At 45.0% G+C, this 15,836-nt stretch overlaps 1 protein-coding gene across 10 annotated transcripts in view; it reads right to left on the bottom strand.

The window, feature by feature from the left end:
* LOC125300111 (unconventional myosin-IXb) overlaps positions 1 to 15,836 on the bottom strand; it is a 49,087-nt gene that overhangs the window by 20,718 nt on the left and 12,533 nt on the right. For 8 of the 10 annotated variants that reach the window (XR_007194513.1, XM_048251685.1, XM_048251687.1 and 5 more), the window contains exons 3-15: positions 6,867 to 6,961; positions 4,936 to 4,998; positions 4,522 to 4,621; positions 4,183 to 4,283; positions 3,701 to 3,830; positions 3,335 to 3,424; positions 3,071 to 3,187; positions 2,743 to 2,877; positions 2,266 to 2,387; positions 1,917 to 2,058; positions 1,557 to 1,752; positions 1,159 to 1,234; positions 540 to 632 (exon numbers count right to left, since the gene is read on the bottom strand). Coding sequence is in view for 9 of the 10 variants with exons in the window: in XM_048251685.1 (XP_048107642.1) it covers positions 540 to 632; positions 1,159 to 1,234; positions 1,557 to 1,752; positions 1,917 to 2,058; positions 2,266 to 2,387; positions 2,743 to 2,877; positions 3,071 to 3,187; positions 3,335 to 3,424; positions 3,701 to 3,830; positions 4,183 to 4,283; positions 4,522 to 4,621; positions 4,936 to 4,998; positions 6,867 to 6,961 (1,460 nt within the window). In the remaining variant the exon portion in view is untranslated. The remainder of the gene's footprint in view (positions 1 to 539; positions 633 to 1,158; positions 1,235 to 1,556; positions 1,753 to 1,916; positions 2,059 to 2,265; positions 2,388 to 2,742; positions 2,878 to 3,070; positions 3,188 to 3,334; positions 3,425 to 3,700; positions 3,831 to 4,182; positions 4,284 to 4,521; positions 4,622 to 4,935; positions 4,999 to 6,866; positions 6,962 to 15,836) is intronic. The other 2 variants (XM_048251688.1, XM_048251692.1) reach the window with 1 other exon arrangement.

Here is a 15,836-nt window from a genome sequence, read left to right as displayed (position 1 = left end):
TACTTCAAGATTATTAAACGTGGCCGAGAATTGAGAGCGCAGGCTGAGATGGAGAGAATGAGGCCCAGCGAAAGAAACTGGGTGAAAAAAGAGAAGAAAAGAGACAGCAAGACGGAGAGGGATCATATTTCCCTGTGGCTACAAATGGCGGGTTGAGAAGAAAAACATAGGGACTGCTCTGAGAGCTCTGACTAATATTTCTGGGCAAGGTCTTTCTGGTTCCAGTGCGTTTTGAAGGCTTTCGCCAACACAAACAACTGCCAAAAAGTCATTGCTTTTCTCCTCTTTAGTTAGCATACTCAAGATGAACAACTTAAGATCGTGATCTAAAAAAAAATCTATTACCATCTTGAAATTAGGTTAAATCAAAACCAAAACCCTTGGAGCGAGTAAACCTTCCCCAACAGCTGCTTTTCTTTGCCTGTAGATGCTACCAAGACCCAGAGAGTTTCTGAACGTGCTGCGAGGGCTCCCCCCATCCGTCCACACAAAACGTCCTGTTTGACCTCCCAGTGTTTCCTTTCAACTAGGCCACTTACTTCTTACTCTCAAAGCTAGCAAAGATGTCCTCAAAGGCCTCTAGGGGGCGCTCCTCTGAATGATCAAAGGAGAATTCGAGCATAGGGGTACGGCTGTGGAGGGGAACAAACGGCACACAGGGGGGGGGTCACTGTAGGGCAGACGGGAGAGGCGAGACGCTGCCAGAGACTGCCATGATCCTGGGAGAGGCGCTTACTGGACCTGCGTACTGATCATTATGGGGTGCAATTGGCTTAATACTTTTAAGGATCAGTACAGGTGGATTTACAGATCATAGATGTGAGTCAATGACTGAATGTGTAAACAGTGATATTACACCAAATAGGATCATGACGGTTAGCCTTTAAAAGGATGAGGCTTTTAAGCGAGCGCGTCTGACTGGAGATAATCTGGTAAATACAAGCAGAGCACTCTTGAGGGACAGCCTTCTCCACAGGATCATTGTGCAAATCTAGCCAGCAGTGTGTCTTAGGGGATGAGAGAAGAGTCACATGACGTCCCAAAACACAAAGGCTGAAGACAGGAAGAGATCAAGTTTCCCAACTGAAGTTTCCTTCTTTCTATCGTCGCTTGGTTTCTTTCTCTCCTGTCTACACTGAGAGCTGCTATACTCCTTACCGGTACATCCGTTCAATTGGTGTGTTGGACCGTTGTATTTCTCCAAGGGGCGTCCTAGAAGTGGGTCTGGTCACACCTATGTAGGCACATGTGCACGCACACACACACACACACACACATGAATCAACAATGGAAAATCTATTCTTGAGATTCAAACAAACAGCATTAACAGCTATTTACAAACACAATGGGCCTGTTGTTTGAGAGCAATTGCTTGTTTCGTTCTCTCCCCATCTACCATAATTTCATTTAATCCCAGATGAAAACTGGCCTCTCTCCGATGTCAGTTGAGTGCCATTTTAACATAGGTGCGATTATAATGTGATAAAACTAGCAACGGGCAATGAAGAGCGAGAACTGGCACCAAGCCTCTGTAAGACCGGTTGGCATGAGCGTACCCGCTGTCTTAGCTGCCCAGCGTCGGCCTGCCTCGTTGAACGCAGCTATGCCACGGATGGTGGCACGGAGAATACCCCAGCGGAACATGGCGATAGGGTCCATCCCAATAAGCTGACGCACGTATGCCCGGTCACTGCTGCGCAGCAGTGCCACAATATCAGGCCGCATGTGGTCAGTGTTCTTCTCCCTAAAGTCCTGCAGGTCGAAGGAGGAAAGAAAGCAGCAATGTGACAGTGGTCAAATAAGGACACAGCCCAATGGAAACAGATAAACGGGCAAATGGCAAAATGCCAAATAGACACTAGCTAATAAAGCCTTACAAAACACTGCATTTCTGGTCAATATTTTAAACAGGTTACCTTGATCTGGTACTTGACGTTTCCAGCAAAATGTCGGATGACGAATGCCGGCTCCATCACCGGTGTAGCGACAAAGTACTTGTTGCTGTGGTGCTGCTGCTTAAACTTGGCCAGCAGTGTTTTGTCAGTGGCATGAGGAAAGCTGTGAGGGAGATATAGCATCATAAGCAAACACATCACATTCACCATCAATTGGCGAGTACTATACTTGTCATTGTGTTCCGTTTCATAACAAAAACCACATGTCTCTTCAGCTGAGAAGCTTAGTGTTTGACTGAGAGCCAAAGAGAGAGGGAGCTGCTTACAGGACTCCCTGTGCACCGATACGCGCCCATGTGTGCAGCCTTACTTGCTCTCCTCATCCAGTAACTGGAGGAGTCCAGTGGGCTTTTTGCTGATCAGGTGGATGCACCCCACGTTGTCCGTGTAGTCGATGTTGTGCCAGGTGATGCCCTCTGTCTGGTACTCCTCCTGTGGACCAAAGGAGAGGTGGTCAGTCTCCACAGCATGACTAAAGGCCAAGACCGATAGCGATAACGATAACTATAACTATAAATAAATATCGTTCTCGTTAATATGAATGACGATGTTCACACATAAACTATAATGACAACGACATGAAGAACGATATCGTTGGGAATCACTTTCAGAGTGATTTTCAGAACGATAAAATGCTACTAGCTAATCAGAACCCATCTAATTTTAACTGTCACATTCATTAACACAACTTTTATCGTTGTGGTTATAGATATCGTTATCGTTCTTGGTGTGAATAGGCCTTAAATCAGGAGTATCGAAGGGCAAATAGTCCCAGAAGCATACGCACCTGCTCAAGTTTAAAGATGTGCTGGTTGAAGTAATACTGGAGCTGCTCATTAGCGTAATTAATGCAAAACTGCTCAAAGCTGTTGTTCGGGAAGTCCTCGAAACCAAAAATATCCAGCACACCAATAGATAGGCACTTGGGGAAGGATAAAGAAAAAAGAAGCAGGCAAGTAAACACTGATAGCTCTAAACACACAAGCGGTCAGAAACCTGTAATTTGAGCATCCGATGGTTAATGAACACAAATTACTTTTTGATTAATGATTGATGGCTTTCATAGACCATTGCAGCCCTAGCACATAGCTTAGCAGTCTTTGACCGACACTCACCGGCACAGATTCCTCCATGTCTTTCTTGTTAAGCAGTGCGTGATTTATGCGCAGAACGATCCAGTCAAACAAGGCACTGTACAGAGATTTGGCCATAGAGTCCCGTGCTGTGATGGCCTGAGAGAGACATTAGTGAGAGGAGAAACTTTGAAACAACTCTGACAGTGCCGTGCAGGGAGGAAAATGCTACCTTTCTTGACAGGCAATTAACTTTGAGGGTAAATAATGCATGGTAATGGCAGGCTTTCAGGCATGGGTGCTCACCTCACTGTGGCTGTAAGGGAGGATTAGCTTGTCATTGACCGTCACCGTTTTCCGTTTCGTGAGCGCCTCTACAAGCAACTCTTCCTTAACCTGCGAGGAGACATGCACACAGATGACTTCACAGGTGACTGCAAGCGTCTGCGGACCCCATTTAAGCTTTTTAGGGTCCCACGGATACTACGTGGCGCGAAAATGTCAGCTTCAACAGCGAGGGATTTTTACTGGCTAAGGTCAGACTGCTGAGAGCTTAAAAGGCTTGAGAATGAATATTTTAGTTGACACATGCACACACTTATGCAAAGACTCAGAAAACTACAGAAATGACTTTTTCTCTCATAGAGGGACTGTAAAAGCAGCACTCCACACCTTCAGCAGGTCAGAGAGGGTGCTGAGGACCTCAGGAGGACCCACATCCAGCCCCTCGTCACGGCCAGTCGACTTGCGCCGGTATGTCACATTGCCCAGATACAAGATGGCCGACAGTACTGAGAATATTCTGTAACCAAGGAGTAATTTGTCAGCAGCATATTCATAGAAATAATGTGTGTGCAACAAGCAAAAGTGAAAATGAACTCGCAAGCATAAAGCTGCAGGAGGTCAGTGCCTGACGTTATATGAGGCATGAGAGGCAAAACATGCTTACATCAACAGGAAATGCAATCTCTAAATTTAGATTATACGCTGTTTGAGCTGCAGAAAAAAAAAAAAATCATCAGGACTATTCTACAGAAGGTGTGACACACATTTCTATTTATATGAACCATAAAAACCATGTTTAATTCTTCAGGGCAGAGATCTTATAGGTTCTCTGGGAGGCTGAAGTATGAGGACCTGGCCTGCCTACTCACTGTTTTTTGGTGGCAGGCAGGAAGCCCACCATCTCCATAGCCTGCTGCAAACGCTCAAAGTCATGTCGAAGGTCTTCTTCATCTTCGATCATAAAGTTTTGCTAAAGAGACAAGAGTCCAAGAGAGAAAAAGGCTTTATTAAGCTCCTCCTTGATAGACATGCCATGTCAAAAAACAAAATGGAACTTGGTAAAAATAAGGACAAAGAACGATACTGTATACATGTGAATAGGAGACAGAGTAGTGCTCATATACAGCACAGTCTTCAAGGGCCTGTGCTGGTGATTGACAGGTTGCCGGTCGTGAGGGGTTGGGAAGGGAGCAGTGGTAGTAACTGACCTGCTTGAGGTAGAGGTAGTCTTCAGGCTGTAGCAGCTTGAACTCCTTGCGTTCCTCTTCAGAGGCTCCCACCAGCAGGTAGTAAAACACATGGTAGTTCCTGTCCAGGGGTAGAGCTTTTACTGACCAATGATAAAGCCCATTAACAGCCCCAGAAAACACCAATACACTTCAACTTGGTTACCCATTAAAAAATGCCAACAAATAATGTGGTTGGTTTGGAGAGTGAAGAATCAATATTCTTGCAAATGAAAATGTGAAATTGTTTGTAAACAACACAATGAAGATAAATGTTTCAGACAGGTGTCTGAAAGCAGCAGAATATTGAATGTGATGAATGGCTCTGACATTTAGACAAAGAGCTTCTGGAGGTCAGAGAGACACAAAGGTCATGACCTCGCCGGGTTGCTTTACCTCTCATTTTTCTCTCTAGAGACCAGGCGGGATTTCTCCAGCAGATACTTCTCCACCACAGCCCTGCAAATGTGTCGAGGGGGAGACCAAAAGAAAACACACGAGTGAAAATCAATAAAGTGACACCAAGGCCAGTCTGGCCTCTCTCTCTCTGGAATTGTTTTTAAATGGGCTTGGAACAGGCTTTGGGGGGGCGAGTCAGACTGCCAGAGCAGATGGCCTTCACAACCCGCTGAATAAAGACAAAGTTGTCAGAAAGGGTGCAACGAGAGTAGGCAGTCACCAGCGCTCTCCCACTAGCCAGTGTGTCTGCAAGTTAGGTCTTTTTTTAGCCTAACTCAATTTGTTACAGGTGGGGCCTGACAAAAACAAAAACATGCCATCCACCTTTGAATACACTCATAAAAATACCAAGCAGGTATGCTGGCTTTTAGTCTCCTGCCAAGTTAAGGTAAACACACACACACACACACACACACACACACACACACACACACACAAACACTTACAAAGCTGGAGAAAGGATAAAAGCTGTTTTGGTATCCCTCTTCTGGTACTGATTTAATAAAGCCCATTGCTAATGAACTCTACAGGAAAGAATGTTCTGGACTTATTTATCAACGACTCTTATTGGCCTCTTACTGCCGGCTCCTGTGAAGGGGTGTGAGCTACAATAGGGCCATAAAAAGGCGAGCAAAGACAATGCCCTGAATGAAAACATCCTCTGGCCGGCCTAGTGCCAGCATTTCCCTATTGTGATCCGTCTCTATAGACTGTGCTCAGAGCCCCACTCTCCACACACCAAAGGGCCATTCTGACCCTGACTGTGACTCTGGGCCGCCACAATGGGTACAGTGTCGACCTGTGACTAGCTGAGAAAGCCACTCTAGGGGAAGCCGTAACAGGGCACTATAAAACAATTAAGTCACTCAGAATGAGCCTACGTCACAATAGGTTTGATTACACTTTTATGGACCCTTTCTCAGAAGAGCATCTTTAAGTAAAACATGATTAAGTTTAAAAAGTAAAATCACTGACTGTGTTTACATGCACTTCAGTATCCGAGTTCTGAGGCGCATCATGATTCTGATCTTATTCAGAATATTGTGTTGTTTATATGAACGCTGAGAAAGCTGTTTATTAATATCCCTGTATGTAAATACTAATCTCATGGTTATTGATGACCGTATTCTCGCCAACGATTTTAGAGAGTGCAGCTGTATAATCTTTGGTTCTAATCAGCACCTGTCAGAAACCGGGATAAAGTGTATACTTGCTACAGTATCCTGTTTTCTTTTGGAGTAAGCCTACTCCAGCTAGCAGAACCGAATTTCTCAAAACCGGGATACGGCCTTTTCCGGGTTCTGCAACTGGGAGAAGATGTTTACATGTGCAATCACTAAATCGGAAAACTTAAAAACCTGTTAACAACCGGGATACTCAATGTCCATGTAAACGCAGTCATCATTATAGGTTAGCCAAATCATGTAAGTTCACATCATGCAACTTCTGTGTGGCTTACACTTAAATGCACTCTACGGTCCATCACTGATTAGAGGAGAAATATTTTGCATTGTAAAAGCACAAGTGAATAGTGGTATCCACTAAGGGTGCTAGCGACTGTGCAAGTAGCTTGTTTGAAGAGTCATCTTCCCTGTTTACTGCAAAGGCATCTCCTCTGCAGTAAAGGGGAAATGACAAGCTTAACCAAACTCTGATGTGGGTCATAACCAGAGAGCGCAATGGGGAGGGGGGAGGGTGCGTGCTTTGCAGAAGCCTAAATAAGGAATTAAAACCTGATGTCTATGCATCTTGCGAAGGCGATCTGTGGCACGTCACTCTAGGTCAGGTCATCGGGTTTGCCTTGGCTGCTTTTCCATTAATTGGCAGGATCCACATACAGTACAGACACTATTACGGTTGGCACTTACCCACGCACCACACCGTTCTCCAGATAGTTGACCTGGATGAACTTCCCAAAGCGACTGGAGTTGTTGTTGTGGGCCGTCTTCGCATTGCCAAACGCCTGTAACGGGAGACCAGGGGAATGATATCAGCGACTTTGACAAGACTGCAGTTTACACAATGCTTGTCAGAAAAACAAACACAGCTTCTTTAAAAATGAAAAGAAAACCTTCACTTATGAGTACCAGCTAATCAGGCTCTTTAAAAATCACATGGCCTCAGACCATGTCCACAATAGGCCCTGCATTCTCCTTCAATGGCCTTTTGGAAATTAGATGAATACTGCTACTGACAAGTCATTCTCAATGACTGTATACTTATTGACATCGCAAGCCTTGTGTGCTCATGCACACATAATACAGTAGCACATCATACACAGCGTAGCACACAGACAGAGCTGGGGGGGGTACAGCACAGCTGAGGATGGAGGAGCTGGGTTGTTTTTCAGCTGACAGTCACACTGGTCTCCTGTGTGATAAATGAGCATCAGGGGTGGTAGTGCCCCCACCCTGCACTGCGGGGCGAATGCCACCACCACCACCAACCCCACCCCTATGCCAGGAGGGCACCGGCTCTGCCTGCAGGTCTGAATGGCGATCAGTGTTCCACTCGCACAGAGGCCCAACAAAAGGCCTGTGCGAGGGGAAGTCCACCCGGTGCATCCCAAATAGGAGCCTGCATTGTGCCCACACACACCAGCAGAGCAGCAGGGAAGGCAGGGCCCTGGGGGCTCTGGGTTTGGGGCTACTCGGGGCCACAACGGACAGCGAGAGAAAGAGGAGGGGAGAGGGACGGACAGAGAGAGAGAGAGAGAGGGAGGGGGGTTGGAGGGACTGAACATCTGACCTATTTTTTTAAACCAACTTCACCACTGAAGGGACGTTACAGTAAATCTGAGCGAGCACGGAGCGAACCTTGCTGGGTAGTGCACCTGTGTAATTAAGGGCGTCACGATTTCGATTTTATATCGATATCGTTCGAAATTACATCTCAATCTCGAACTTCGAATTTAAAAGTAGAATGCAGCCACACCCCCAATGTCACATCCAGCATGTATGCCAAGACGCACAAACGCACGTGCTGAACTGCAGCATCAACACTCCTCACTCCAATTTTAGGCTGCAGCCAGTTAAAATATACACATCAACCTACGAAATCAAAGCCCCTCTTGCTACACCGTGTGGGAAGTACTCATTCATTCATTCACAATTAAAACTAACTTACCCTACTCAACTTAGCAAGTGAAAAGATGATCTAGTTACAGTCCAAAGTTACTTTAAGGCTTAAAATGCACATTGATAAGTATCCATGAACACTAACCTTGGGTCTCTTCAAGTGTGCTGAAACGATCAAATTATAATTCTGTGTTGTTTCATTTCACTATGTTCCGCCTCTGTTTTAGCCTAATGTTGGTTCTGTTTACATTACAACCTCGCGTTTGGAACGGTTTCAAAATAAAAAGCGGTTTCAAAATAAAAGCCCCCAAAACAGAAAAGGAAAAGGCCAAAAAGAGTAAATAACATATAAGGAATGCATTAATAGTAATGGAATGGAAATCGAATCGTGACTTTAAAATCGAAAATCGTGAGAATTTAGAATCGTGACACCCCTATGAGTGAGTGAGTAAGTAATAAATAAATAAATAAATAAATAAATAAATCCAATCCAGGCCATGTGAGCAGCACATCTGAGGGGGGCCCTGAGACAGGAACTGGCAGACTTGAATTCAATTCGGCTAAAGCCTCTTGGCCCTTGGTGAGCGCTGTTTGGGAGAGGGCATTGTGTGCTCACAGCCCCCCAGCACCCCTGAGGAAGTGGCTCAGTTTCAGGGGGGACCACTCCCGCCATGTTGAGACTAGATGTGCGACTGGGAGGTTTTGACACGTTGCCACTGGTCTTGTCACGTTAAGCCGACATGCAATACACAGCACTTTCAGTGTGGCTTACACCAGGGTGAGGCCAAAACACAGACCTGAGGCTCCTGGGAACTCTTTCCCCTCTGCAACTGACAGAATCACAGTTGGAATTCTTAACGAACGTGCAAGTGCATTCAACCCTCAAACATGTCCCCGTTCCGACGCTGCGATTGGTTGGGACGTTCAGAAAGTTTGGGGGGCTGAACTCCTGCCCAAACAGACCCGCTATCACTCCATCAGAGTTTCGCAAGAAAAGCAAACTGTTTGTGAGAGCAGGGTGAGAGGGGGAAACAGCAAAGAAGGACAGAAGAGGGGGTGGGGGAGGGAGAGGCTCAGTAGGTTTTAGCCATTATTGTTCGAGCTAACTCAAAAGGAAAAAAAGACACAAAGGAAGACGGAGAGAAAGACTAAGACTGAAAAAAAGACTTTAAGGCAGAAGGATAAAAAGGACGCATGAGAAAGAAAGACAAAAATGAACGAGAGAGTAAGAGAAAAGAGTGGAGCGAGAAAGAATGTTGGCGCTGTGGGATTCAGTTGTAAGGGCACTGCATGTTCGTCCTGCTTGTCTTGACTGGTTTGTTTTCAGCGGTGTTTCCTTGCAGGCGACTGCCTGTAGATTTCCACAATCAAACCACAACAGGCAGTTCCTCATTTTTTTACCGATAGCACAAAATGGAACAGTAATACTTTGTGATGTGGACCAACAGCATTATGAAGTTACATACAGAACAGAGAGACCAAAATGTGGCTCATGTCTCGAAGTGTCTGGTCAACATCATGTTGGTATCCATGTAATCCTTACAGTTTTAACACCTTTAAACTACTTAAAATTCCAGGGCAGCTTACACTCTTTTGTGGCACCTCTGTTTTAAAACAAGAGTTGGCCGACAATTTCAACACATTGTCTGAGGGCCCATGTTAGTTAGTGAGTCATAAACGGCCTAGCGCCTACAATGCCAACATTATCAACAGGGGGGCTGACAATGGCCGTGCACTGTTCCTCTGGACAAAATAAGCCTGTGGGCTATTCACATGACTGGTAAATATAACCGTTCCTGCGGACAGCTTCTCCTTTATGAGTGGCCTGCAGTTGGTGCTCCAACGCAACAGGGCGGACCAACCAGACATCTCCACTGAAACGACATTATTTCATAATGAGCTCATTCTTTTGGGGAGATAATGCCAGCGGCGCGGTACTGTAAGCTCCAGCAAATAACTTTTGTTCACCCAGAGCCCGCGGGGTGACGTTCATGGAGGTCAGGCCGTGTCATGTGACGACATTTTCAGCCTCTGGCTCGGAGTCTCCATCAAAAGTGCACACACAAACACATTCATGCAGATATACGGGCGTGCATACACACACGGGCCTGCTTGGTTTGACTGCAAAACATGGCAACACTGACTGCAAAACAACAACTTTAATGATTATTAGTCGAATGAAAATAATTCCCGGTGAGACGATAGAGGTAAAAAGAATGTGAAATGAAAGCAGTAAAAGTCTGCAGAGAACACAAAAGGGGGAAACATGGAGATTAAAGCAATCTTCAAAAAATGTACTTTAAAAATCACTTCAACATGTATCTGTAGAGGAAAAAAAAAAAAAAAAAAAAAAAAAAAAAAAAAAGTGTCCACATGACCATGTTTGGCACCGCACAAATGAGTTCCTCATGCCAGTCCTCCACAGGAAAGCACCACTGAGATCAGGCTCTATAAAGCCAGTCTTCCGGACCTTTTACCCCAAAATCATCGTCTACCCATTCCACCTACAAGTTTCCAAAATCGGCCTTTCCTCATCACAGCCAGGATGTGATCTGACCATAACTAGCGTCAGTAACTCATGCTAACGCTAACCCAAACTTTCCATTCCAGGCAGTTCAGACACTAATGATGAATTTCCCCCTGCCTTTATTAAAAGAACATTCTGACTCTCTGCATGGGAGTGTGCAATTTCCCTACACAGACTTTGAGAATGCAGTAACGTAGAGAAGATTACAGACAAACTCTTAAACTGAACCATACAGTGCATTTAAGTACAGTACAATGTTGAAACCAACACAGCCCTTATACATTAGCACTGGTTGACTAAAAGCAGCGGTCATGTTAGGAGCTAAGCATTTAGCTTTGTGGAGTACTGGATGTGATTCTAATCTTGACATCCATTAACAGAGTCACGCCTGCTGCAAAAATTAAGCAGCCTACTAATCCGGATGGTTCACTCATTTTTTCCTTCACAATAGAGTGAGGTGTAAAAAGGTGGGTGTGTTGCTGCCAGCTCAGAGCATTCACTGCCAGTGTCATCCCGCTGTTGTCACATTGTGTCATCACCGTCTAGAGAATACCAGAGCCGTTCATTTTTTACATGCTGATTGCCCAATCTAGGGAGTCAGTTTAACCAAATATAGCCAGGGCCAGAGATAGTGGAAGCTGTGGAGGAGATAAACAATGGCCATAAAATAGCGACTACTCCTTCAGACTTCCTCAAAAACAATATGCAGCTTGTTGACACCCCATTGAGATAGCCTCCATTGGTAAAGCCGGCGTCCACTAGCTGCCATTTCCTGTTAATGCAGAAAAGGGAGGGGGAAAAAATCCCACTTCCTGGCAGCTGGAGCAGAGCGATAGGACATTCCTGTCTGTGAGCTAAACTCAGTGAAGCACCACGTGCCACCTCCACCGGGGTGGTTGGCAGGGAGTGGTGGCCCCAGCAGGGCAGCCCAGAGCCTGGTAGAAATGGTGGAGGCAGCGGGGGAGGTGAAGGGAGTTGTCGTACTTCGGAGGAGCCACACACGCAAAAAAAAAAAAAAAAAAAAAAATCAATCACAAACAGAGCATGGGGGAGGAGCAAGTGAGCTCTGTGGTCTCTGAAGCGGAGTGGCGGGACCAGAAGTCATTTGATATGTGCTGATGTCATGCCATTTTAAGACCTTAAAAAAATATGCCTCTTTCTTGCAGAGCAGAGAGGAAGCCAATTTCTGCATTGAACTGCTGTTTCTAACTCACTGTTTCCCCCCACACAGCTACTTCAAAAAACGAAAGTACAAATACTGAAGCACATCTATTCTAGGATGTCAATCACATACAGGCACATAATGCCCCAGTGCCTCAGGAAAAAAAGGCCGGTGCATTTGACTTGACGGAGGGAAATAGCTCTACCACAGAAGACCTTACATGTGGACATGATCTGGGGTGGAATGAACCTGATGAACCTGTTTCTATGGCGAAAGGGCTGGCTCTGTGAGCAGTTGGGCTACTTTCTAGTCTGTTTATAAAACAAAAAAGTTTTGATAGCAGTTTAAAGAAGGAGAAAGAAGAATTTTGTTTTTAAAATCTAAATAATTTTAAATAAGCATATCTGGATTGGAATGCCATTGTATTATATGCAGTCACAAAAACAAGACCTCCTTAGCAGAGGTAACCAGGGGGAAAAAACCCCACCAGTTTTGGCTAACGAGAAAAAACATTACAAAAAACAATCCCATAGCCTTATTGACTAAAAAAAAAGTAGAAACCCTTCAGAGAAAAAACTAAATTATGTCAACACCACTTCAACACAAACATTGGCAACCTCCCAGTAGCCAAAGAGGGTGTGATCAAATATTGAGAAACGGGAAGAAAGCAATTTTCTAGTGGTCTGCACAGCCTCAGCTGTGATTCATGTGCCACTGAAACTCCTGAGCCTTCAATTGTGAAGGCTGAGGGGCCTTCTCTGAGAACGCTCCATCAGTGACTCCGTGGAGCCATCGGCGTCGCTGGCGTCGAAGCTCGCTGGGAAAAGCTGAAGCGGCTCTGCTCCAGGCTGGTTTCACAGCCCGTTTCTCTGACCACAAGCGAGGGGAAGCTGGCGAAGGCCTGTAATAGAGGACAATGACTGCTGACGGAGGGGAAAATTGTTTCCCCCCGTAACCACGGCGAGAGCCCGAGCGTCTAGATGTCCTCTGGCCCCTTCATCTTATTTCACTTGGGCACCCAAGGGCAGATCAACAAGAGGAGGGAAAGACAAGCCACTGGGCTGTCCACTGCAGCATTGTGCCTTAATTTTGAGATTCACCGCCGAGAGGCAATCACATGCAGTTCTGTGCAAATGCAAATAAAACGCTCTTAAGAACTGACCTGAAGGAAAACAATAATGACAATGCCACACTCTCCACTCACACCACGCCACTTGCGTCACAAGACTGCTTTAGCCTATTACCTATTCCTAGCCTTAACACAAAGCGCTCCTCGTGAAAAGAAAATAGTTGGTGGATTAATCAAAGATCCTGAGAGGCTCCAGGGGGAAGGGGTGAATGACTACCACAGGACAGCAGCAAAGGGCTCAGGGCCTAAATTTCAGCGCGGGATTGCGGGTATAGCACATAGTTTATTCAAGTCCCACAACTCCAGCCATCATAATGCGAGAAATTCCTGCACACATTTTACAGCACTGTCTGAGAACGTTAATCTAATAAAGGAGCAGCATGAATGCCGGACCGGACGGACCAACTTCTGACTTGAATCGAACGTAACCCCATGCAGAGACACACACAGAACTACTTTGCAGGTGCTCTCTCTCTCGCAGCAGGACTCGTCACCGCTGAAGTCAAATAATGCTAGGTGCTTCTACATCAACTGCTAACCGACAGGAAAGGAAAACAAAAGTTTAGCGATCAGGTACTGTCAGGAATTTTGCAAACACAGAAGGATTACTTAAAGTGGCCATGAGACGCAGAGCACATTCACTTTCACTTTCTAGAGTGCGCATTCATTACATGAAAGACGCATTATACCAAAACAGCGATCAAACATTATCAAATTTATCATGACGTGTACAAACACTTACAAAGCCATGTAAGTAAAGACTATGTTAAGTGTTGTTCTCTCATTCATTGACGCCTGTAATAAGGAAAGTACGATTTTGGTTGGTAAAATGCACCCCCCCCCCCCCCCCAAAAAAAAAAAAAAAAAAAAAACTGTATAAATCCACCTATGTGAAGCAACGAAGGGGGAATCCCCTTTTCAAAAAAATAATTTTGTAAAATGAATTTTAAGCCCTGGGGCTACTGCCTAGCATAGTCAGGGCTTTGTCTGTGCACAGGCGACACTGCAAAAGGCAGATCTGAAGGGGACTGGTTCCTACAATAACTGCTTTGAACATCAACAGATAGGCCAAAGCACAGACCATAGCTAGTGTGATTTGACCTCACTTGTTGACAACAATTGTCAATGGGCAACTTGGCAAAAAAAACTAACCGCTAAAATGCAGAGGTGTGGACAACAAAATCTTGACCATGCACAGATTTCAAGAGTCTGTTTTGCCTTTAATGAGTAATTAACTAAGAATGCTCCGGTGTTTCCCACACATTGACTTATTTGTGGCGGCCCACCACAATATGAACATTGACCACCACACAATGATTTTCCAGGTTGTACTAAATTGTGCTTAAATCTGGTTAGCATCATAACCACGCTGTGCTAATTTGTTAAAAACTGCTGCATTTAAGTTAATTCTGCAAACCAACCACCACAAATGGAATTCAATTCTCTGGGAAACACTGTGCTCCACTCAGTGTCAAGAGATAAAATAGCCTATAATGTTTAAAATCATATCCTAGGCCTAGCCTACATCATGAAATTCATTTCAAACAAAAACCTGCCAAAAAACAAGGCAATAGAGCATTATGATATGGCCTATATGATGCTTTTTATGAGGAAGATGAAACCCAAAACGTCACAAAGCCTACAAAAAAAGTGGTCTTGGGGTTAACAACCTCATCAATGTCCTGTTGACGCGTGGGTGTTCTAGCAAAGCAGCACGATTGCGGTTTGAGCCACATCCACGTAATGAAACTTCAAAAATAAAGTTAAGGTCTGAGAAACTTCTCAGGTCACTACATGCCTCTCAGCACTGATTACAAAGCAGTAGTGGTTGTGCAGTCTGCAGTGTGCGAATCATATCATGAGACCTCACCAACAGCCTACGCACATCATTGAAACTACAAATGTCTATGGTGACCTAATCACCTGGGCGGTGGTAGTGTAGTGGTTAAGGAGCTGGGCTAGCGTGCAGTAGCCTGAAAGTTGTCGGTTCAATTCCCAGCTTCCACCGTTGTGCCCTTGAGCAAGGCACTTAACCCCAAGTTGCTCCGGGGACAATGTGATCCCTTGTAATATAGCTGACATATGTAAGTCACTTTGGTCAAGAAGTGTCTGCTAAATGTAATGTAATGTAATGTAATGTAATCAAACCATCTGCTTATGTGATCGTAAAACACAGAACTAAGTGGCGAACAAACAGATGTTTTCGTGATGAAGAGAATATAAGTAGGGCAACAGAACAATTCTTAGAGGGCATATTTGCATTTCAGATCTGAAGCAAGAACATCTGGTTGGACACAAACTTGTTTGGAAGAACTGGAAAGACGTCACTTGTCCCCCTGAAGATCTACACAGCGCAAACACCCAAATATAAACAACTACAACACTCAGACGCCTCCTTTCCACTTTCATCCACTGTCCAAGGCTGATCTTAACAACATGAACTTATGTCTTAGGCCTTATGCTTCTTGAGTTATATGAGAAAGACCCACCAGTGTGTCTGTACCTCTGTTCATATAAGGGCAGCAGGGCTGTAAAGAGGCCACTGTGGTTAAGGCACGAGCCCTGGGAGTCCACCAACCTGGGGTTAGGTAAGCTATGTGGGCAGGGGGCACAGCAGAGAGGTTTGTGGGCTGCTCTTTGACATTCCTCAAACAAACACCAGTTCAACATAATGGCTACTACTGCATTGCCAATAATGGGAAAAAATGACTTTGCATGAGGGGAAGCACACCAAGGGACCTTTGTTCCACACACATGCTCAACGATGGTGAAATCTAATAAAGTCTCCAATGGATCCATGAATGCTGCCTAGCTAATTAGATAAAGGCCATTTCAAGGCTGGAGGAGACCATCAATTTCAGCTGAAATTGCTTATGGAACTGCAAAACACAATCTCCCAACACCTGTCATTTTGGTCATGGTCATAGTAGTCCTTGTTTACAT

This window comes from Alosa alosa, chromosome 9 (assembly GCF_017589495.1).
Source record: "Alosa alosa isolate M-15738 ecotype Scorff River chromosome 9, AALO_Geno_1.1, whole genome shotgun sequence".
Taxonomy (NCBI): Eukaryota; Metazoa; Chordata; class Actinopteri; order Clupeiformes; family Clupeidae; genus Alosa; species Alosa alosa.
Note: the sequence above shows the minus strand (reverse complement) of the source record. Positions and strands in the feature narration are given on the sequence as shown.